General features: G+C 42.2%; 1 protein-coding gene across 4 annotated transcripts in view; it reads right to left on the minus strand.

Annotated features, from left to right (window-relative positions):
* Positions 1-22,469, minus strand: part of LOC122639954 (molybdenum cofactor sulfurase) — a 127,705-nt gene that overhangs the window by 16,799 nt on the left and 88,437 nt on the right. For all 4 annotated transcript variants that reach the window (XM_043833014.1, XM_043833015.1, XM_043833012.1 and 1 more), the window contains one exon: positions 8,879-8,943. In XM_043833014.1, the coding sequence (XP_043688949.1) occupies positions 8,879-8,943 (65 nt within the window). The remainder of the gene's footprint in view (positions 1-8,878; positions 8,944-22,469) is intronic.

Consider the following 22,469-nt stretch of genomic DNA (forward strand, 5'->3'; position numbering starts at 1 on the left):
TGTCTTCTTTCTATGGGCAGTTTATTCAGAATTTCAGTGCGCTCATGGAACCTATTATCGAATGTACCAAGCAGAGTACGGGGAAGTTTGAATGGACAGCTGCAGCAACCAAGGCCTGTCAGCTGATCAAGAAGAAAATGATAGAAGCTCCAGCGTTACGCTTACCACACTTACACTGTATATTTGAGGTGGTGACTGATGCTTCACATATTGGTCTGGGGGGTGTACTGATGCAAGGTGGAAACCCTATTGCTTTTTATAGTGAGAAACTCAATGAAGCCAAGCAGCAATATTCCACATATGACCTTGAACTCTATGCTGTCCAAGTGTTATGCCATTGGAGACACTGTCTGGTTGGCAAAGAGTTTATTTTATACACTGCTCATGAGGCACTCAAGCACCTTCACTCACAGAAGTCAATCAGCACATGCACTTAGCATCGAGCAGATCCGTGATGAGTATGCTAGTGATAAAGCTTTTAGTGTCCTTTATGCTGAGTTGCAGCAGGGTGGGCAGCATCCTAAATACGCCATACATGATGGGTATTTATTCTTAGGAACAAGGCTGTGCATACTAGACTCTTCCTTTTGCCATCACATTATCAGGGAGTTACATGGAGGAGGCCGGAGAGGAAATTTGGGAAGGACAATACCATCTTATAGGTGATTGACCGTTACTAATGGCCCGACATTGCTAAGGATGTGGAACATGTGATCAAGAGGTGCCGAGTTTGTCAATTGGCAAAGGGAGACAAGCAAAATATTGGTCTCTATTTACCTGTGCCGGTTCCTCATGCCCCATGGGGTGACCTCAGTATGGATTTTATTCTTGGGCTGCCACCTACACGGGAACGGTATGATTCTATTATGGTTGTGGTAGACCGTTTTATGAAGATGGCTCACTTCATTCCATGTAGGAAAACACTTGCTGCTTCTCACATGGCGAAGCTACTATTTAGGGAAATAGTAAGTATTCATGGGCTGTCAAGCACTATTGTTTTAGACAAAGATGTGAAGTTTATGAGTTAACTATTCTCTACTGCTTTCAACCCACAGACGGACGGGTAAACGGAAGCACTGAACAGAAGCCTGAGAAATTTATTGAGGTGTTTTGTTAGATATCCCTCCATTCTTGATATTGTAGAGTTCGCCTACAATAGTTCAGTGAACAAGACAATAGAACATACTCCTTTTGAGGTTTTACTTGGAATTCAGCCAATGCGTCCCATTGATCTTGTTCCTTTACCCCCTCAAGCAAGGGTAAGTGCTTAAGCCAGTGAGTTCTTACGCCACATCACAAAGGTACATGCTGATGTTCAAAGAAAAATTGCCCTCAGCAATGATATTTACAAGGCTAATGTAGATAGGCATTGGAGATATGTAGAGTTCAAGCCATAGGACATGGTCATGGTCAGAGTTGACCGTAGGAGGCACCAGCTTGGTGTCAATAGCAAGCTACATCCTAGGAAGATGGGTCCATACAAGGTGCTGAAATGTATTGGACCTAATGCTTATGTGCTACAGCTGCCTGCTGAAATGGGCATAAGCAACGTCTTCAATGTAGCTGATTTACATCTTTATGTGGGACATCACTCAGATGATGGTGACTCTGAACATGGGGCTGCCCCAACTGAAACCACCCACTGAAGACATTATTGAAGAAGTTTTGGATGACATGCATATGGCCATTCGACATGGCAACGATCACCATGCTTTCCTTGTCAAGTGGAAAGGTTGCCCACGTTAGGACAACACTTGGATTCATGTGGATCAAGGTTTGAAAACTCGGGTCTCGGTGCCAACTCGAACCCTTGAAAAACTTAGTTGAGTCGAGATCTCGCCGAGTTGGTGCACTTTTTTTTTCTCAACTCGAAGCCTCATCTTGGTGGGTTTTAGACCTAGTTTGGGTCTGAAACTTGGTATTCAGACTATTTTAGGCCATTTAAACACAATGGCACTATCAGACTTTGCAAAAACAAAGTCCAAATAGGAGTTTCACTTAGTGGGAAAGCAGGATAGACACTTACTTATGCTAGAAACCAGGATAGACACAGGACAAACACACTTATTCATGCCTAATATCATTTAAGTAAATGACATAGTATTTCATTTACTTAAGATATTTGAATAAGATATTATTCATAAATAAGCAAATACCCCCCTATTTGAATCCAATAAAAATAGTTAAAAAATAAAATTCCAAAAGGAAAAAAAGTTAACCCCCCAGTTCAAGAACAAAAACTGGATTTTCGGCGGTAGGTGCAATTTTTCAACTTTCTAATGCTTGGGTTTTTCTCAAATCTAAAAATTCCATAAATCTTATTATGGTAAAACATTGCTAAAAACCAAAAGTGCGGTAAAATATTCATTTGTTCTGATGTCCAAAAAACTATTTTCATTCAGAGCGATTTTGACAGCATTCGCACACACCGAATTAAGTTTGACCGGTACATAACTCCTTCAATATAAATCAGATTTAAGCAATCTTGGACTTGTTGGAAAGCTTTCAACATTGCACCTACCGTCGAAAATCCAGTTTTTGTTCTTGAACTGGGGGGTTGACTTTTTTTCCTTTTGGAATTTGATTTTTTAACTATTTTTATTGGATTCAAATAGAGGGGTATTTGGTTAATTATGAATAATATCTTAAGTAAATGAAATACTATTTCATTTACTTAAATGATATTAGGCATAAATAAGTGTCTGTCTTGTCTGTCTTGGTTCCTGGCATAGATAGGTGTCTGTATACCAAGATTTTCCAGCAAGATCTCGAGATTTGGCACTCATATAAAGGACCTAGATGGGCATTTTCCTATGTCAAACTGAGATCTCGACCGAGATCCGAGATCTCGGAGAGATATTGTACTTTTATGACTCGACCCCCATCTCGTCTCGGGATTTCAAAAAACCGAGAAACTCGGCGAGATCTCGACGAGATCTTGCGAGTTCTCGAACTATGATGTGGATGACTTCAAGAAACTTGACCCCGGGTTGTATCACATGTCCTTCATCCTCAAGGTAGGGAGAGTTGATGCAGAGCTGAAGAACTACAACCGCCAGAAGAAGAATAAGAAGCTGCAGTCCAAGTAGTAGTAGTAGTACTTTAATACCTAGTTTTATTTCTAGTATTTTGTGTTTTAAATTGAACCAGCCCAACCCTATTGAACCAGTGGTTCAATTTAAGTGACTCCAGTCACCTTTTCTTTAACTTAAATGAAATTTGTTTTTCTTTGGGTCGACACCTCCCACAATTTAGCCAAGAGAGGTGATATTAGAGCTAGCTGGCTAGGAGTATTCATACTCTGAGGCTGAATAGGAGTAAGGCCAATGGCCCCTATAAATAAAGGATTCGGTGGGGGGAGATATTTTCGCCTCTGAATTTTGAAAAACTGCTATTGTTGCTCTGCAACTTTGTTTCTTCTTTGAAGAATTGCTTTGTGTCTGATCAAAGCTGGTGGGATTGGTGTTTGATCCAATCGACACCTTGCGATGTGAAGGCCGGGTGGTTCTATTGAAGCTCCTTTCAAGTTTTCTGTCCATGATCAGATTTTTGTTCAAGTTTTTCAAGCAAAAAGTTGCTGCCAGGACAATTCTGCGACTACAGCTAAGTTGGAATCATCCCCATCCTTCTCCTAATCCTTTACAACCCAACCCTAGCTTTCCCCCTTGTTATTTTCAAGTTTCTAATAAGTAATACCCTAAATTCCCCCACAGACCTAACCATCCATCCATTCAGCCCCATACTAGGACCGAGCATCCCTCTCCATACCCTAGACACTCGATCCTAAGCTGGTCAAATTCTGACCAACCAAAACCCTAGATTCTATCTTCTTCGTCTTTCTAAAAACCCGAAACCCTAACCCTAACTTGCTGCCCATTCAAGTTTACACACTTCCATCCATCAAAACATCTCAAGACCTTCACTAGAAGATTCACCTACCTCAACTTGACATAACCCATACATCAAACCCTAATCCTAATTTTCACCCAAAAACCTATTTTTGACCAAGCCGATTAACCTGTTCATAACAGATCCTGGTTGATTAAACCAAGTAATGTCTGAACAAGTTTGTTGAATATTTGTCTTGGCCAGCTTCGATAGGCTAGGACTGTTGGCAGTTTAGATGGAGATTCGATTAGCTCAACAGGTATCTCACATCATATTTAAGTTTCTATTCTAGTTTCCTAAATCTAAACGAATGCAAGGTAGTGCAAGGTAGATTTAGTGAACAGAAAATTTGGAACTCTTTTTCCCATTTCAGCTTCTTGAATTTCAAGTAGATAATGATTTTGGTTTCTAAAACTACTCATCGATTCCAGAAGACATGGGGCTTTTTTCCCCATATGCATATATAATTGGAGTTTAAAAAAAAAAAAAAAAAAAAAAAAAAAGAGAGATAAGAGAGAATCTAGGAGACACAGAAGGAAAGAAGTGACGAGAGAAGAAGAGGGCAACCAAGAGGGAGTAGGAGCATGGTTTAAAGTATCGACCGATACGATACGATACGGACCGATACGTATCGGTCTCGGTCGATACCGATACGTCTCTTTTTTTTTTTTTAAATGAACTGTCTCGAAGTGTATCGAAATATATTGACCGATACGATACGATATGTATCGATACCATCGATACGTCCAGTAAAGGGTTCAATGGGTGGTTTAATACGTATCGCTACATATCGGCCGATACGGCTCGATACATACCGATACACACCGATACATACCGATACATATCGATACCATTGATACATTCCATAAAAAAGTCATTTTCACTCACAGACTCTATACAATTCCTAATCTAACGAAAAAATGAAGGAAAACTCTTAACCAAGAGTCTAAAATCTTGGTTTTTCACACTTTTAAACTAAAAAACGAATCAAGGAGTGCTACAACATCATCATTTGCATCATCCAATACTCTTCAGGGCTATAGACGATTACAACATGTGAGAAACTTCATCTTTTATAACAATTTCAATTTAATGCACTTGTTTGGTTATACATTATTCACCATTTTAGGTTTTATGCATGACACTTATTATATATTGCTAATTTACATTGTTTTTTGTTCCAAAAGTGTATTTCCATATGTATCTTGACCATTTCTACGCATATTTGTATTGTTTGACGTATCTCCGAAACGATATGATATGATACGATACGATACGTCTCTTAAAATCACCCGACCGATACGATACCCGATATTGATACTTTAAACCTTGAGTAGGAGAGAGCTGGCGTTTAGAAGAAAGGAAAAAAAAAGAAAAGAATAGGAGAAGAAAAGAAAGGGAGAGGAGGAGAAAGAAGGAAGAGAGAAAGTAGGAGAGATGCTGTGGGAAGGAGAAGAAGGGAGGGTGAAAAAGAGAAAAATATAAAAGGAGAGAGGAAGGAAAGAGAAATAAAAAAGGAGAAACCATGAGTAAGAGAGAGAAGAAAGAGAGGAGGAAGGAGAGAGAAGAAAGAGAGGAGGAAGAAGAGAGAAAAGAGATGGAGATGGATTCGAGTAAAGGGGACACAGATTCACCTTGTAGCCTGTAACTTGCTCTTGGAGATCCCATTGTGCTTCAAAGTTGAAGAAGACAAGAAGGAAAGGAGGTTTTGAGAGCGTAGTGCTCTGTTTGTGATAAAGGTTTGACTTAATTGAATCCAGCTAAGGAGTTATGCGAATTTAATTCTCAAATTTTATTTTATATTAACATGTCAAGGATCTCTAGGATCTGGGGATCAGATTTAGGGCTTTGGTATTACAAATTTGGAGCCCTAAACTCAGAATGAACCATGGGGTAAATCTGTGTTTCAGTCAGGGACAAAATTGGAATCAAGGAAAGGGAAGGATGAAACCTGACCAAGGGTTTGAATCTCGACCTGAATTTTGCAAAGGTATGACCGTTTTTAAGTCTACTTTAACCTTGGAAAGTTTGGGCTTGATCTGAGATTGTTTGATATGTCCATAAATTACAAACTCAGAACTGGTCTGCTGATAAGGCAGAAACAGTAACAGTGTATAGGGAGGATTAATAACCCGACCTATATTTTGAGTTAAAACCTGAATTTTGGTATGAATGAATATTATTGGAGGTGATTTGAATTCATGAGATGGGGTTTATGTACTGTTTAATTTTGGTGTACAGATTTCTGGCAGAATCTGTGCACTGGGATTGAACTATAAGAAATCATTATGAAACCTTTGAGTTGGGTTTTGAGTTTGGTGAACAACACTATTATTAAGTATAGATTAAGTCAGAAAAATTTTGAAATTATTTAGATTTGGGCAGTATTAGTTTTGTAATTTTTTATAAAAGTGCGCAGATTTTGACAGAATCTAGACATTGAACTTAGGGCTTATGGATTAATAGGTAAGACTCACATTTGAGACCTGAAATTTTGTGGAGACCATGATTAAAAGGTTAGATACTTACTGGTAAAGTTTGGTTATCTTAGACGATACCTAGATAAGTGAAACCCTATTTTTCCTAGACTATGACAGTTAAACCTATAAGTTGAGGATGAAGTTTGAGAGGGAAATAAGTGTTCATCAGTAATAATCATTATAGGAAGGGGTACTGATGTTGATTATATGTTTGTATATAGGAAGAAATTTGATTTGTGCTGACGTCAACGAGATTGTTGTTTTTAGCAATGTTGAGGTGAGTGGAACTTGGCATATCTCGATTATGTATTTTTTACCCTATTGCATGATTTCACTGATGTTTCTTTAAAGGTTGATTATGTATACTATGTGCTATTTTGATGAATAGCTATGTAAAGGATTTTCCAGCGAGTTTTGATGCATGATTTATGATGAGGATTTATTCGGTTTGATCGTAGAATTTTGGTGAATTTACACCTACGGATTTTGCTATGCATATGCTTATGAGATGATTTTATGTTTTGACTCTACTGTAACCCTTTCCAACAAGGGGTTAGGTGTTGGATGAGGTATATGTTTTACCCATTTGATGATGGGATGAGTCACTTGATGACGACATATGTTTTACCCACCTAGCCAATGGGAAGTTCATTTGATGACGGAGGGCTCCATTTCATGGAGTGTTACCAATTTGATGATGGGACTGCGTTGTTTGATGACGTCATCGGTAGGCTACAGTTGGCAAGATACCTCACTCACTTATATGCACAGTAGCAGTCAGTCTACTTGTTGAAGCAAGGGGTTTTACATGTTTCAGCGATGTTTTATGTTATGAGGATTTGCTTGTGTTTTGATTGATGCCAGATGTTTCACTTATGTTTTAAAAGGATGATACCATATGTTTTACCTATTTAGCGTGGTAGTACCTCGTTTCTATCTCACTGGGATTTGTAGCTTACTCCACCATTTGTCTTACAGATCAGTAGAGGTGTTAGCCCAGCTTGGAGGGGGAGCTAGCTTGGACGGGCACATTACTTATTTACTTGAGCGTTATTCTATAGTTGATTTATGATTTAACAGACTTTGGTTTTAGTTGGATACAATGTAATGAGTTAAGATAATTTAAGTTTTAGTCATCACCAAACAGTATCAGACAGTGTGTTTGAAGTTTTATTTTTGTTGCTTGGATATTTCTCATCAACCCATAAATTTATGGAGATTTTCGTTGTGTTTTGACGAGGGCTATTTTTGGGATTTTGTGGAATTTATTACCATGGAATTATGATGAGATATGATTGTATGAGTGAGGCCACAGGCCCTAGTGGTTTCTGACTTTGGGGTGTGACATATATGCCATACGTATGTGGTTTTGTGAGGGGGGGGGGGGGGGCTCACATGGGGCCACCTGAAGCATTTCCTAGGAAAGTCATAGCAGATTTCATTACATGGAGTGAAAAATCATAGGAATATTCTGTCAACCAAAGTTTACACCCAAAATATTATAAGGTAGGTGTATTTTGGCGCAAGCAAACTTTAGCAGGGGAACAAGTGTCCATAATTAAATAAAATGAGTAAATTAAACCATGAATTATACCATGGATAGCATGCATTTGGATGATTCATGCTGTATTTGATAAGAGTTACTATTGTAAAGGCATACTTGGCATGTCTTTTCTTATCAGGGTGTTTTGTGTCTTATGGGTATGTCACATAAGTAGTGAGGGTAAACTTTTGGCTCTGATATAGTTTTGATTATAAATACATAATATTACTACCAATTGGAGGTTACACAATTCTCTCCAATTGGTAGCACTCTTGGTGCTGCCTTCTATTTCTCTTCTTCTCTCTCTTGGTTATCTCTTCTTTCCTAGTTCTATTTCATCCTTGTTTGGTTGTTCTTGGTCTGAAACTATTACAGTACTAACTTTTGAAGTTTCAGGGTGAATACAAGAATGAGGCAAAACAGAGATTGGTAGCTGGATATTTATAAAGATGATGAACATCGGCTTGCCTCTATATCAATAAATTGAACCACATACCCTTCTCAAATGGCAGAAAAAAATAATAATTTGACAAAGGTATATTGGAATTGGATTGACGAATATGAAAAAAAAAAAACGCAGAGAATTTCTAGAGAGAAAGTCTTTAATTGTACAATATTCTTAAGAGGGAGGGTTCGCTACGATGCCAGATTGCAGTTTAGCATCAATGGGGATGAGGGTTACGAATCATCCAATAGGAGTGGACATTTAAGGAGGAGGATGTGGGTTCCATGGGTGGCATGTGAGAGGGCATGCGCAGGAATCTGCACACTGGCACCATGCGGTTCCTTTTCCCTATTCGTAATTTGCAATTTAGTTTTCTTTAAGCAGATGGACTATGGTAACCTAAAGTGTCCACAGAGAGCATCAAGAAAGAAAAAAAATAAGATCGAGAAAAAAAGTAAAATTTTGAGGGAGTTCTTGCACAGGCAATAATAGAAAAGTAAAATCTCTCAACCAATGGCTAACCTTCTTCTGAGTAAGAATTTCACCATCGGGGCTTTTGAGAAGCCACTCTCTATCATGTTGCAGGCCTGCTCAATGATCCAACCAAAAGTATAAACATGTTACCCAAATTATTGAGAAAAAAAGAACTTTCAATGCCTTGGGAAAGACCTAAATAACGTCTCTTCAATAAGTCAAAAAGGATCCACATCATTCTAAAATAGTAGACACAGAGATGGAAGTAACTACATATAATATGTTTTGCCATAAAATCTGGATAGTTGAGTCGGTAGTCACCACCCCGTCTCATTTATGGTTCACTGGACAGGCTGAGTTGAAAAGGATGATCTATAGCCTTGTTTAAGATACTGACGGTGTCTCTTTTTTTTAATGCACAGATTGGAAAGAATACCAGCACTGGGGTCATGAACATAAAGCTTACCAATAACTGGATAGACTAGACCAGTTTTTTAGCTTTGTTGGAAGTAATACTATGATTTCTTATAAGACAAGCTAATTAGTTCAAACCGGTTTATACCCTATACGCATGTCTTTTTGTTAGTTGTGCTTTTTGGGGGATCTTTGTGGTGAAGGTAGATCATTTTCTGTTCGTTGAGACCCGGGGGGGGGGGGGGGAGTTGGGTGTTGGTGGGGATTTTGTTGTTTGCTCTTCTGGGTTTGTTAACCTTAATAGCTAGTCTCTTCATGTTTTCCCACTCAAAACAACTCAACAGATATGTGGATGGTGATAAGCTATGAACAACCATGTTCCACGGGGTCATAATCTCAGTTTACTTGTAGCTTCAGTTTAAATACCAAAACATGACGAAATTTAATGATTTTGGTGTCAGCAGATAAGGCAATCAATAACCTTTCTAATGAGTTAGGACATGATTTGAGTAAAGTATGGTTGATCTATGGACATGGTTATAGGATTGGTTAGTTTTGTTTTTGCCATACTTGGATACAAATTATTATGAGTGACATGGGGGTATTTGGATCTTTCAATTCCATTTATTAAAGTATAGACTGTATGGCAGAGATTAGAAGTTATTAAGGATGGAGATCATTAGTAGGGTTAGTCTTTCTCTATATAAGGGTTGTAACTGTAAATAAGATTATAGCTTCTTGATGCAGATAAATCACCAAAAGAGGCTTATTTTGATGGGAATAAGTCTAAGGTTAGGTTATATACATGTTAGATCTTTGATCCCATGGGTTTTCCATGTAAGAGGCCACTTTTATGAGCCTAACTATGGGTAATAAGGTTACATACGGGATTAGCTAGCAGATTTCCTTTTATTTGGTTAGAGGTCATGTGATCACTTAAGTGATCATTTGACTTGGTTAAGTGGTCATGTGACAACTTTTTTTTTTTTTGGGGTGAATAAGAAATTCATTACCAAAGAGGGGGGGGGGAATACAGGGCCCCACAAGGGGGCAACAAAACAAAGAATCAGAAGCCAAACCCTCAAAAATGAGGGCCAGGAGCAACAAGAGAGACAGAAGAAAGGTCCCATGAGACAACAATGAGCCTGTTCCTTGGGGTATCAAGGCAAGAAGAGGGAGGAGCTGATGATAATTTCGCCTTAATTTCAAAAGAAATGGAATCCCAAATCTGCTGATAAGATCTAGAGTTGGAGGTCCATTTCCTGATATTACGCTCCATCCAAATATGGTTAAGAGTTGCACAAAAAGCATGCTTTCCGACCATGTCGCAGATAAGAGGAACCGGCAAAGGTCATATCAATCCAAATCCACTGGCGGGAGATGGGAAGGATTATTCTTGGGGCAGGCCAGCATTTGATCAAGATACCTTTCCAATTGCTGCCGCAGTAGGACACTCAAAGAAGAGATGATCAGGGTCTTCCACATAGTTCCAACAAAGGCAGCAATAGGGCGAAACAGGAATCTGGCGGTGACGAAGGAATGCCTGAGTTGGAAGTCAATTGGAGAAGATCCTCCACGCAGTGAAGCAGTGCCGAGGGATGTGATGCTTAAACCAAAGAACCTTTCTCCAAGGACCAACTGACCCTTCAGATGAATGAGATCCCAAGCTGATTTAAAGGAGAAGGAACTGGAATTGCTTGCCAGCCAAGAAACACAGTCACCTCTACCCATATGCCTTGTGGAAATGGAGGGAAGCTCATTCTAGATGAGATTAAGCTCCGGAGAGGAGGTAGGAGGAGGGCACCAGCCAGTCTGATCTAAGATGTCAGCTACCAAGGAGAGCCTGTGAAGACCATAAGCATATATGATGTGAGGGGTTACCGAGTGGATGATCCCCTTGGGTGCCAGTGGTCGAGCCAAAGATAGGAAGTGAGACCATCACCAATCTGAGAGTGAATTTTGTGAAGAACCAGATGGCGGGAGTCTAAGATCTTGCGCTAGACCTACGAAGAATCAAAAGAAGCTGAAGCCGTCTAGAAGGAGTCCTGACGAAGGAGGCCCGAGTAAATCCAGTCAACCCAGATGCTTTTCTGTTTAGAGACAATCTTCCAAATGAGCTTGATGATACTTGCAGAATTCACTTCTTTGATTCTTCTAATACCCAAACCACCTTCCTTTTTAGGAAGACACACAACTGCCCAGCTAAGAGGATGAAGGAACCTTGAAGAATCATTACCCTTCCAGAGAAAGGAAGCCAAAAGAGTTTCCAAGGACTTGATAGTAGCTTGGGGGAGACCATAAATGCCGGACCAGTAGATATAAGATGATTCCAAAACCAATCTAATAAGCAACAACCTGCCTGCATAAGAGAGAAGTCTGCCTTTCCATAACTGAAGCCTTTTGCGGATCAGATCAAGCATCAGGGTACAGTGGTGAGCTGAGAGCCTAGCTGGAATTAAAGGGAGACCCAAGTACTTGATAGGTTGCTGACCCTCTTGGAAACCAGATCTCTCAATAAAAGCCTCTTTGTCCAAATCCGAAACCCCAACAAAGAACAAAAGAGACTTTGAAGGGTTGATGCGAAGGCCCGATAACTCATGGAAATGCTAAAGACAGAGCAAAGAAGATTCTAGAGAGGCAATGGAAGCCTTAGAGAAAATCATCAGGTCATCTGCAAACGCTAAATGAGTTAGCTTGAGAGCTTCACACTTTGGCAAAGGATAAATGAGATGCTGATCTGTGCTAATTTGGATTTTCCTAGAGAGGATTTCCAAAGCCAAAGTGAACAAGGAGGGGGAGAGGGGACAGCCTTGCCGAATTCCCACTGAAGCATCAAAATACCCCGCTGGGCTGCCATTAACTAACACTGAGAACCTTGGGGAGGAGATGCAGGCCTGAATCCTGTTGACAAAAATCGCCGGAAATCCCATCCTGCTCATCACTTGTGTAATGAAATCCCAACTTAAAGAATCGAAAGCCTTATGGATGTCAATCTTCAGGAGAATAGAGGGGGGGGTGATTTTTCCTATTAAACCCTCTGACAATATCATGACAAAGAAGGATGTTGTCTGAGATGTTTCTTCCTGGGATGAAGGTTGATTGGTTGCCACTGACAAGGAGATCCACCACACTTTTAAGCCTTTGAGCAAGAATCTTGGCAATGATCTTATAAAGTAGATTGCAAAGAGCAATGGCTCTGAAGTCATTCATAGCAGAGGCCCCCTCCTTTTTGTGGATGAGGCAGAGAAAAGTGTGGTTGATACCCTTGACCTGATTAGGATTAAAGAAGAAGCTTTCAATGGCAGCAATAAGGTCCAATTTGATGATGTCCCAAGTAGCTAAGAAGAATCCCATACTAAACCCATCCGGACCAGGAGCACCAGACACCTTGAGAGAATGGATGGCTGCCACTATCTCATCTTCTTTGGGAATGGAGCTCAACGAGTCAAGATAAGTCAAGGGAATGAACATGTTGAGCTAGTCATTCGGGATTGGAGAAGCGTCCATCTGAGTGCATCTGAATAATCCCTTAAAGTGCTGAACTGCCAAGTCCTTAATGTCTTTAACAGTAGAAACAGTAGAACCATCTTGAGCTTTGAGCTTAACAATGGAGTTATAATTGACTCTGGCTTTCAAAGAACGGTGGAAGTATGCAGTATTGGAGTCACCCAGGTCTAACCACTTGGTTCTAGATTTTTACTTCAGGAAACTTTCTTCACGGGCTAGCAAGGAGGAGAGCTCAAATGAAATCTCTTTTTCCTCTTCAGCTAAAGCACTATTGAAATTGTCAGACTGCAAAGCAATCCAGGACCTGCTAGGGGATGTTGCCAAAAGTGTTGATGTTCCAATCTTTGAGGGCAGCCTTAACATTTCTGAGCTTTTTGGAGAGGGCAATGAGGGGGGTAGAGAAAGCAAAAACAGGCTTGTCCCAAGCTTCTTGAACAGTAGGTAAAAAACGAGGGGTGTGAAGACCACATGTCGAAAAACTTGAAGGGTTTAGGACCAAAAGAAGTGAAAGGCTGAATAGCAAGGGAGATGGGGGAGTGGTCGGATATGTCTGGATTGTCAAAGGAAGCATGGGAAGAGGGGGAAGCTGAAAGCCAATCTTCCTTGACCAACACCCTAGCCAGCTTGCAAGAGATTCGATGAATTCCAGCCCTTTTGTTGTTCCAAGGGGGAATCCAGACCACCTCAGGTCATTCACTCCAATATCCTCAATACACTCATTGAAGGAATTTATTGCTTCCAAATCCAACTGGTCTCCTTGTTTTTCATAGCTGTACCTGATGACATTGAAATCACCTCCCAAGCCCCATGGGTGAAGCCCAATTTAGCTAGCAATAGATCGAAGATCAATCCATAAGGGAATCTTTTGAGAATGACAATTGTGGGCATAAACCACAGTGAAAAGAAAGAGAATGGCCCAGGCAGTCTGAGAAGGAAAAGTGAAGGAATTGAGATGAAGAGGACAAGAGAGAAATAGAGATTTTGCTAGGGTCCCAAAGAAGCCAAATTCGGCCATTAGGATGGTGGGGGTAATTGGAGAGGAGAGACCAGCCGAGGGCAATAGAATTTGAAGTTTTTGCAAAGTTAAGCTCTTTAATGTGGGTTTCTAAAAGGCAGCAAAAATTGGCACAAGATGAGCAAAGACGAGGATGGACAAAAGCTTGCTTGGAGGGGGAGTTCAAGCCCCTAGTATTCCAAATGAATCCTTGGATCATTGGAAAGGAGAGGGGAGAGGCCCCAAAGGCTAAGAGAGCCTGGACATAACAGACCTTGAGCGGGTTTCATTACAGTAGCGCCTATGGTAAGAGCAGCTAAAGGGGGAAGCCAAATTGGACGGATAGTAGAGGTATTGCAAGGGAGAGAAGAGAGATCAGAGGGGTTTTGGGTGAAGAAGGAGGGTAGCCAGATGGCTTAAGAGAGGTGGATGGGTTAAAGACCCGCAAACCCGAGAAAGAAGTGGAATTGGGTTTAAGTGAGGAGGGGTCCAGCCCAGGGTCTAGAGAGACAAAGCCAGACGAAGAAAGTGAGCCCGAGGGGACCACAGGGGATTTGGAGAAGGTAGGGCCCACAGTCTGAGGCAAAAGGCATTCGTAATAACCGAATCCAAAACCAAAGATTTAGTCGAGAAAGCACAGTTTGCAGACGAAGCCATAGGAGCAGTTGAGGTAGCAACGCAAGACGTTGGTTCCCACGGAGTTTAGCGGCAAGGAAGCAGCAGCATCTGTAGCAGCATCAAGAGAGCCAAGAATGGAAAGAACCAAAGTAGGGTTTTCCGACATCCTAGACCTACTACAAGGAATTGCATCAAATTGGAGCATTTTGGGGCATGAGCCAAGGTCTGAGTCTTCATCATCCTCAGCAGGAGACAATAGACTGAATCCGTTCTAATCACAGGGGGAAATCTGTTGTTTCGATTGAAGCAAAGACCCTTTCTCTTTCTGTTGGTGGTTCCGGTGCCGGATTCTGGAACGAAGCCTTCCACGAGAGACATGACGAACACCATTGTTGGTTTTGTGAAGCTCAGACGCCTTAACTTCCACAGTAGGGGGAGTGACAAATATGTTCTGGGCCAAAGGAGTGCAAAGATTTGAGCCATGACCAAAGGTTTTGCAAACCTCACAGTGAGGAGGCTTCCATTCGTAATGAACCTTCTAATCGAAGGAATATTCTTCATCCTCTTTCACCGTGATAAAAGAGGGGAGAGGGTCTTGCGTAGAAACCTCAATACAAATCCTTACAAAAGCCAGCTTGTCCTTTCTTCTGGTTCTCACATCTGAAAAGAGAGGGGTACCAATAACAGAGCCAATGGTGTTGAGACCATCAGTGCACCAGTAGTGAAGAGGCAACCTAGGGAGAGTAACCCACAGAGGGATGGTGGAGGGATCCACATGCTGGAGTTGCAGGTAGTGGTGCCATTGATGCAAAAAGATTGGCTTCTTGCCAACTAACCAAGGTCTACCCTCGAGGGCACGAATCTTATCAGCTTCAAAGGAAAATTTGAAGATGAAAAAACCATTGTCCAGGAGAAAGGTATTCAGGGTACCATGAGCTCGCCATTGCTTGCTGAGAGATAACTTGACCATGTGGAAGGGGGCCTGGAGCCAAGGAAATAACCGACAAGGCAATTCTCCCAAAGTTTGGCTTCGTTATCTAGGAAGTCAGGGGGCAGAGAGCCACCTTGGAGGAGCCAACAGAGGCAGGGGTGACAAATTGGAGAGGAAGACCATCCGAATGAGGGCCAGCAGCAGGCGTGAACAGGCCAGTCCAAGGAGAAGCCTGGCCATCCAGGGGGCTCGAGAGGGGAGGAGGGGGTGGAGGAAGAGAGGAAGGAGGAGGAGACGACATACCACAGGCGATGGGAGATGCAGAGGTCAGATTAAATCACCGGAGATGCTGGTGCATCCATCTCTCCGGTAAAGTCACAAGGTTTATCATGTGACAACTTAAGTGGTCATGTGACCATTTAATTGTTAAGTTGGGATGGATTAAGAGTCTATAAGTCCAGCCATGTTTTGAGTCTATTTCCTTTAATATTTCAGTTTCCTAGTCAGTTTAGGTTACCTATTAGGTTAATGATTGGGTTAAGTCATTCCTTTTTAGTGTAGGAGTCTATATTTGAGTCTTTTATATAAGGTTGTACGGGGGGCAAACATGGGACACGAATTTTGATATTAATGAAAAGCTTTTGCTGCTCTTCTCCTCCATTGAAGATTTTTGTCTTGTGTTTGATCAAGACAAAAGGAGAACTCGATCTCATTTGTTGCCCATTCCACCCATTAAAACCCTAGCATAACACCTTCTCATCAAACAACAAAACCCTATAACTTCCCGCAGACCAAACCAACCGTCACAGAAGTCTACAAATCTGACTGATTACCCCTCATACCCTCCTACGAAAACCATTCAAGTTTGGTTAACTTCTGTCCAGCCAAACCCTAGAAATCCATTTTTTTCTCTTTCTAAAAACCCGAAACCCTAACCCTAACTTGCTGCCCATTCAAGTCTACACACTTCCGTCCATCAAAACATCTCAGGACCTTCACTGATAGACTCCCCTACCTCAACTTGACATAACCCATACATCAAACCCTAACCCTAATTTGACAAAAACCTTATTTGGATCTAACCAATTCTCCAATTCATAACAGATCCTGGTTGATTGGCTCCTAGTTGTTCTCCTACCAATCTAGGACTACATTACTTCTCTTCTTATTCATAGTTATTCAGAAACCAGACATGCAACTCTCTCTTGCTGCAGACATTCTCCTACACTACTTTTATATTCAAATCTTCCATTTTTTGCTTATTAGATCAGATACTATGTTCGTATCAACACATGGCTCATATTATGGTTCTCTCAAAATTTCATCTCTCTCTCTTCTCCCTAGCCAAAAGCACTCGTTTGAAGGCTAACCTTCTACCACCCCCTTCGTGTTTTGCCATGCTCGCTGCTCATTTCTGACAGTAAGTAAAAGAGTTTTTGAACGCTCACCCACACTCAAGTAAATGTAAGGGGGGGGGGATTGGGCTGCCTCCTCTCTGCTTTCATCTGTTGGGTGGAATCACGTCTTCTCCACCTTCGCCTTCACTTGTCAGCCCTACGCCTTCCCCTGTTAGCCCTTTGCCTCCCCATTCGGCTCCCTGGAACTCTCTATTTGGGGCTGCTTCTGCTTCTTTGTCTGATGGGCTCCCTCTTTACTTTGTCCCCCCCACCATAGTTGGCTCTTCTAAAGAAGCTTCGTGCCCTGCTGACTTCCTGGAATCTGAAGCCCAGCTTTGGGAAAATTGCCTAGTGGGAAATTTCCTTGGTTCTTGGCCACCCTTTTACCTGGTTAAGCAATCCCTCTCCAGGCAATGGCACCCTCAGGGTTCTCTGGACACGTTCTTACTGGATAACGGATTCTTCATCTTCAAACTCTCCTCGCCCCTGGATAAGATTCATGTTCTTGAAGGAGGCCCTTGGCTGGTGGGGAAGAAGCCAATCTTCTTGCGCCAATGGCATTGCTAGCTCCAGCTCCGACGATTGGACCTCTCCTCCTTTCCTCTTTGGATTTCCCTCCTAGGGTTGCCTCTTCACTACTGGTGCACCGACGGGCTCAGTACCATTAGCTCTGTTCTTGGAAAGCCATTGTTTACTGATATGAGAACTAGGCACAAGGATTGCCTAGCCTGTGCGAAAATTTGTGTTGAAGTTTCGGCTCTTGAAGATTTGCCTTCCTTTATCAAAGTGAATGAAGGAGACGCCTTTTCCTTCGAGCAAGAAGTTCATTATGACTGGAAACCTCCACAGTGCTTGTTGTCTAAAGTCTTTAGTCATGAAACACACCTTTGTTACCCTACGACCAAGCCGATCGATGCCCTAGTTCTTCCTACTGGTGATGTTGCTGCTTCTTCCCTTGAAGCTGAGCCAGTTGCTCTTGGTAAGCCAGCTACTCGCTCCCCTTCTTGCGGTAGAACGAGAACCAGGTTCCGGCACTGGAAAAAGAGTTGATCGGAGAAGAGCTCTGTTGCTTCCACCCAGGTTCTGTCGCAGTCCTCTCTGCCAGCCTGGAATGATGAGCAGAATCGTTTCAGCATTTTATCGCCTTCTGAAGATGCTGAGCCTTCCACTTGCCCCGAAAAATTACAATTTGATGTTTGTCCCAAAAGCAGATCTCGCATGTTTGAAAAAGCTATGGAGGATGTTTCTATTCTGGGCTTTGGAAGACTTAATGCTGCTCCCAACTCTTTGGCGATGACGACTCCTGTGTTGGAATCCCCTTTGCCCTCTGATGGTTGCGCCTTGGTGACTCAGTCGACTGCTACAGACCCTTTTAACCCTTAGGTCAGCATTGCTCCTGTTGAAGTTTCTTTGGCGGGCCCCTCGTTTCTTGGTCAGCCTTATAGTACTAACTCTTTTTCTTCGGACTCTTCTGCCCTTGGGTCGCACCCCCTTCCATCTAACTCTTCTCCCTCTTTACCTGTAGCCTCTCCTGGGTCGGGCCTTTCCAAATCAAACAACCCGTCTTTGACCCATTCTCTTAACCCGCCTATGAGCCCGTCTTCTTCACCCGCTTCTCGTCTTTCTACTTCCCATCGGGTTCCTCGCAAAGTGCTTCCTAGTCCCTCCTCCTTGACTGCTTCCCCTCTCAGAAGTTCTTATAAGCGCCGGCATCACAGTGTTACCAGGTCCAAATCTGTCCTAGCTCACCTTGATGTGTCTTCGTTGCCTCTTCTCCCTCCTCCCCAATGATGCAAGGCCTCATCTGGAATACTCGAGGCCTGAATTCTGCCTCGAAACAAGCTGCTATTCGCTCTCGCATTCGTTCATCTCGCTCCTGCTTTTGCTGCCTTTTGGAAACTCATATTAAAGAGCCTAACTCCTAAAAAATTCAATGCTCCATCGCCCCAGGTTGGGCCTCTCTCTCCAATTACTCTCATCACCCGAATGGCCGCATCTGGGTTCTGTGGGATCCAAAAATCATCTTCATTACCTCCTTATTTGTTTCCTCCCAATTCTTGCACCTCTCTTATCTCTGATTGCTTAGGTCACTTTTCTTGCTTCTTCTCTGTGGTTTATGCCTTAAATTGTCCTTCTCAGAGATCCTCCTTATGGACTGACCTTTCCTCTACTGCTAGCCTTGTTGGTTCTCAGCCTTGGGGTTTAGCTGGGGATTTTAATGTCATCAGGTACTACTATGAAAAACAGGGGGGGTGATAATTTGAACTTGGAAGCTGTGGCTACTTTCAATGATTGTATTAAGGGCATTGGTGTTAATGGTCAGGGTTCCCCTTTACTTGGAGCAACAAAAGAGCTGGGTCTAATAGGATTGTCTATAAGCTTGACCGAGTTTTGGTTAATGAAGAATGGTTAGCCAGCTTTCCTTCATCCCATGCCACCTTTGACAGCCCAGATATCTCAGATCATTCCCCCATTTCCCTTTCCATCCAGCCCTTTACCTCTTTTGACCCTAAACCCTTCAAGTTCTTTGACATGTGGACCTTCCACTCAACTTTTTTACCTCTTATTAAAGAAGCTTGGGATAAGCCGGCCCATGCTTTTTCCTCCCCTCATTGCTGTCTCTAGGAAGCTCAAGAATATCAAAGCTGCTCTCAAGGATCGGAATCTCAATACATTTGGAAATATTACCCTTTGGGCTGCAGAGTGTAACGACAGGCTTGCCTCCATTCAGACTCGGCTTTAGTTAGATATTCAAAATTGCCAACTAGTTGAAGAAGAGAAGGCTGTGTCTTGGGAGCTCTCCTCCCTCCCAGCTTGGGAAGAAAGCTTTCTCAAGCAAAAATCTAGAATCAAATGGTTGGAGCTGGGTGATTCAAATACAGCCTATTTCCATCGCTCTGTGAAAACTCGAGTGAATGCAAACTCCATCACTCAACTCTCTCGGCCGGATGGTTCCATGGCTGACACTGCGAAGGATATTAAGGATTTGGCAGTACAGCATTTTGAAGGTATTTTTGGTGGTTCTCAAGGAGTCTCTGGTTGTTTGCCGAGCCCTCTGCTCAACAAGTTCATTTCTCCTGATTACTTTTGACTTTTTGTGCTCCATTCCAAAAGAAGATGAGACTGTGGCTGCTATTAATTCCCTCAAGGTGAATGGTGCTCCAGGGTCAGACCTCATCTCTGCCATTGAGAGCTTCTTCTTCAACCCTAGTCAGATCAAAGGTGTGAACCACACTTTCCTCTGTCTCATTCCCAAAAAGGAAGGAGCTTTTGCTATGAATGACTTCAGGCCCATTGCCCTCTGCAACCTTCGTTATAAGTTTATTCCAAAGATCCTGGCCCGAAGACTCAAGAATGTCGTAGACCTTGTTGTCAGCAATAACCAATCGGCCTTCATGCCAGGTAGGAGTATTTCTGATAATATTCTTCTTTGCAACGACATTGTCAGAGGTTTCGACAGGAAAAATCATGCCCCTGCCATTCTCCTCAAGATTGACATTCACAAGGCCTTTGATTCGCTGAGATGGGATTTCATCACTCAAGTTATGACCAAAATGGGGTTTCTTTTGGCCTTTCTTAACTGGATTAGCTCCTGCATCTCTTCTCCAAAGTTCTCAGTTTTGGTCAATGGCAGCCCGGCAGGTTATTTTGGAGCTTCTGTGGGGATTCGGCAAGGCTGCCCCCTTTCTCCTTACTTGTTCACTTTGGCAATGGAAGTTCTCTCCAGGAAAATCCAAATTAGTACTGATCAGCAGCTCATCTCTCCTATGCCCAAGTGTAAACCTTTTTGAAGCTATTATGTCCTGCCTCCAGCACTTCCGTGAGCTCTTAGGTCTTCGTATCAATCCCTCTAAGTCTCTGCTTTTCTTTGCTGGGGTTTCTGAGCTGGACAAAAGGGCTTTCCTTGACAAGTCTGGATTTCTTGAGGGCCAGCTTCCTGTCAAGTATTTGGGGTTTCCTTTGATCCCTGCAAGGCTTTCTTCTCACCATTGCACTCCAATGCTGGACCTTATCAGGAAAAGACTTCAGCTGTTGGAAGGCAAGCTTCTCTCTTACGCAGGCAGGTTGGTTCTTATTAGATCAGTTTTGGAGGCTTCTTACATATACTAGTCCGGCATTTATGGCCTGCCCCAATATACTATCAAATCTCTAAAATCCCTTCTAGCCTCTTTCCTTTGGAAGGGCAATGATTCCTCCAAATTTCTCCACCCCCTTAGTTGGGTTGCAATGTGTCTCCCCAAGATGGAAGGTGGGTTAGGCATCAAGAGAATCAAAGATGTCAACTCAGCAGGTATTATCAAGCTAATCTGGAAGATTGTCTCCAAGAAGAAAAACATCTTGGTTGACTGGATATATTCAGGCCTTCTCCAGGAAGATTCTATTTGGACTATCTCAGTTACTTCTGATGACTCTTGATTCTGGCGCAAAATTCTTGCTAGTCGGCAGTTTGCTCTTCAGGCTATTCATACTCAGATTGGTGATGGGCTTTCCTCCTATCTTTGATTGGACCACTGGCATCCAAAAGGAATCCTGCTTCCCTTGGTTACCCCCAGGGCTATTTATGTTTCCGGTCTTCATAGACTTTCCTTGGTGGCTGATATACTGGATCACAATGGCTGGGCTCCTCCCCTCTCCTCCACATCTCTTGACTTTGTTTGGAATGATCTCACCTCCATTCCTAGAAGGCCGATGGTTAGAGGAGATCTTGTTACTTGGAATCTCATTCGCACTAATGGCTCTGTGGTTCCTTGGAGAAAACTTCTTTGGTTTAAGCATCACATTCCTAGGCATTGCTTCACAGCCTGGCGAGTCTTCACCAAATGCCTCCCTACGCAGGATTTTCTTCGCAGCCGTCAGATCTCTGCTCCTTCAGCTTGCTGCCTCTGCTGGAACAATGATGAAGACCTGAGTCATCTCTTCTTTAAATGCCCTATGTCTACTGCAATCTGGAAAGGCATTCTCAACAAATGCTGGCCCGCCCAAAGAAGAATTTTGCCCTTCTCTAGAGAGTGGATTTGGATCGTTATGACTTTTGCCAGCTCCTCTATTTGTGACTCAGTTGGCAAGATGGCTTTTTGTGCAGCCCTTAATCATATTTGGATGGAGCGCAATATCAGGAAATGGACCTCCAAATCTCTATCTTACCGTATGATTTGGGATTCCATCTCCTTTGAAATCAAAGCAAAGTTATCGCTAGCTCCCCCCTCCTTTTGTATAGAATCCCCAAGGAACAGGCTTATTGTTGATTCCTGGGGTCTCTCTAATGTTACTTTTGTTGCTACTGCCCCTTAGCCATTGCTTTGACTGGTGGTTCTTCTTTTCTCTCCCCTTCTCCCTTCGGGGCTCTCTGTATCTTTCTCTTTTTTGGTAATATAATTTTTATTCACCCAAAAAAAAAAAATGTAAGGGGGGAAAAAGAGATAAAGCGAGAGAGAACACAATGATTTTAGAGTGGTTCGGAGAACTCCCTGCATCCCACTCTACCAAGGCTCATTAAAATTTTGGATTTCCACTATCTCAACTGCTTTACAAGGTAGCAATCAAAGCATAGAGATTCCTTTAAGCTTCTCACCATGATCAAAATTAATGTCAGATTTAAAGACTTCCAAAAAATAGCATTTCAAATGGTCACTCCTGCACCTGGCTCTGTCTCCCATATTAGGGAGTTAAATTTTAAGATAACAGTCAATTTAAAATTATTCAGTTTATATATTTTCGACCACCATTACAATGTTGAAATGAGAATACTTACAAATTCTTCATGAGGATTTACAAGGT

Source organism: Telopea speciosissima, chromosome 9 (genome assembly GCF_018873765.1).
Source record: "Telopea speciosissima isolate NSW1024214 ecotype Mountain lineage chromosome 9, Tspe_v1, whole genome shotgun sequence".
Lineage (NCBI taxonomy): Eukaryota > Viridiplantae > Streptophyta > Magnoliopsida > Proteales > Proteaceae > Telopea > Telopea speciosissima.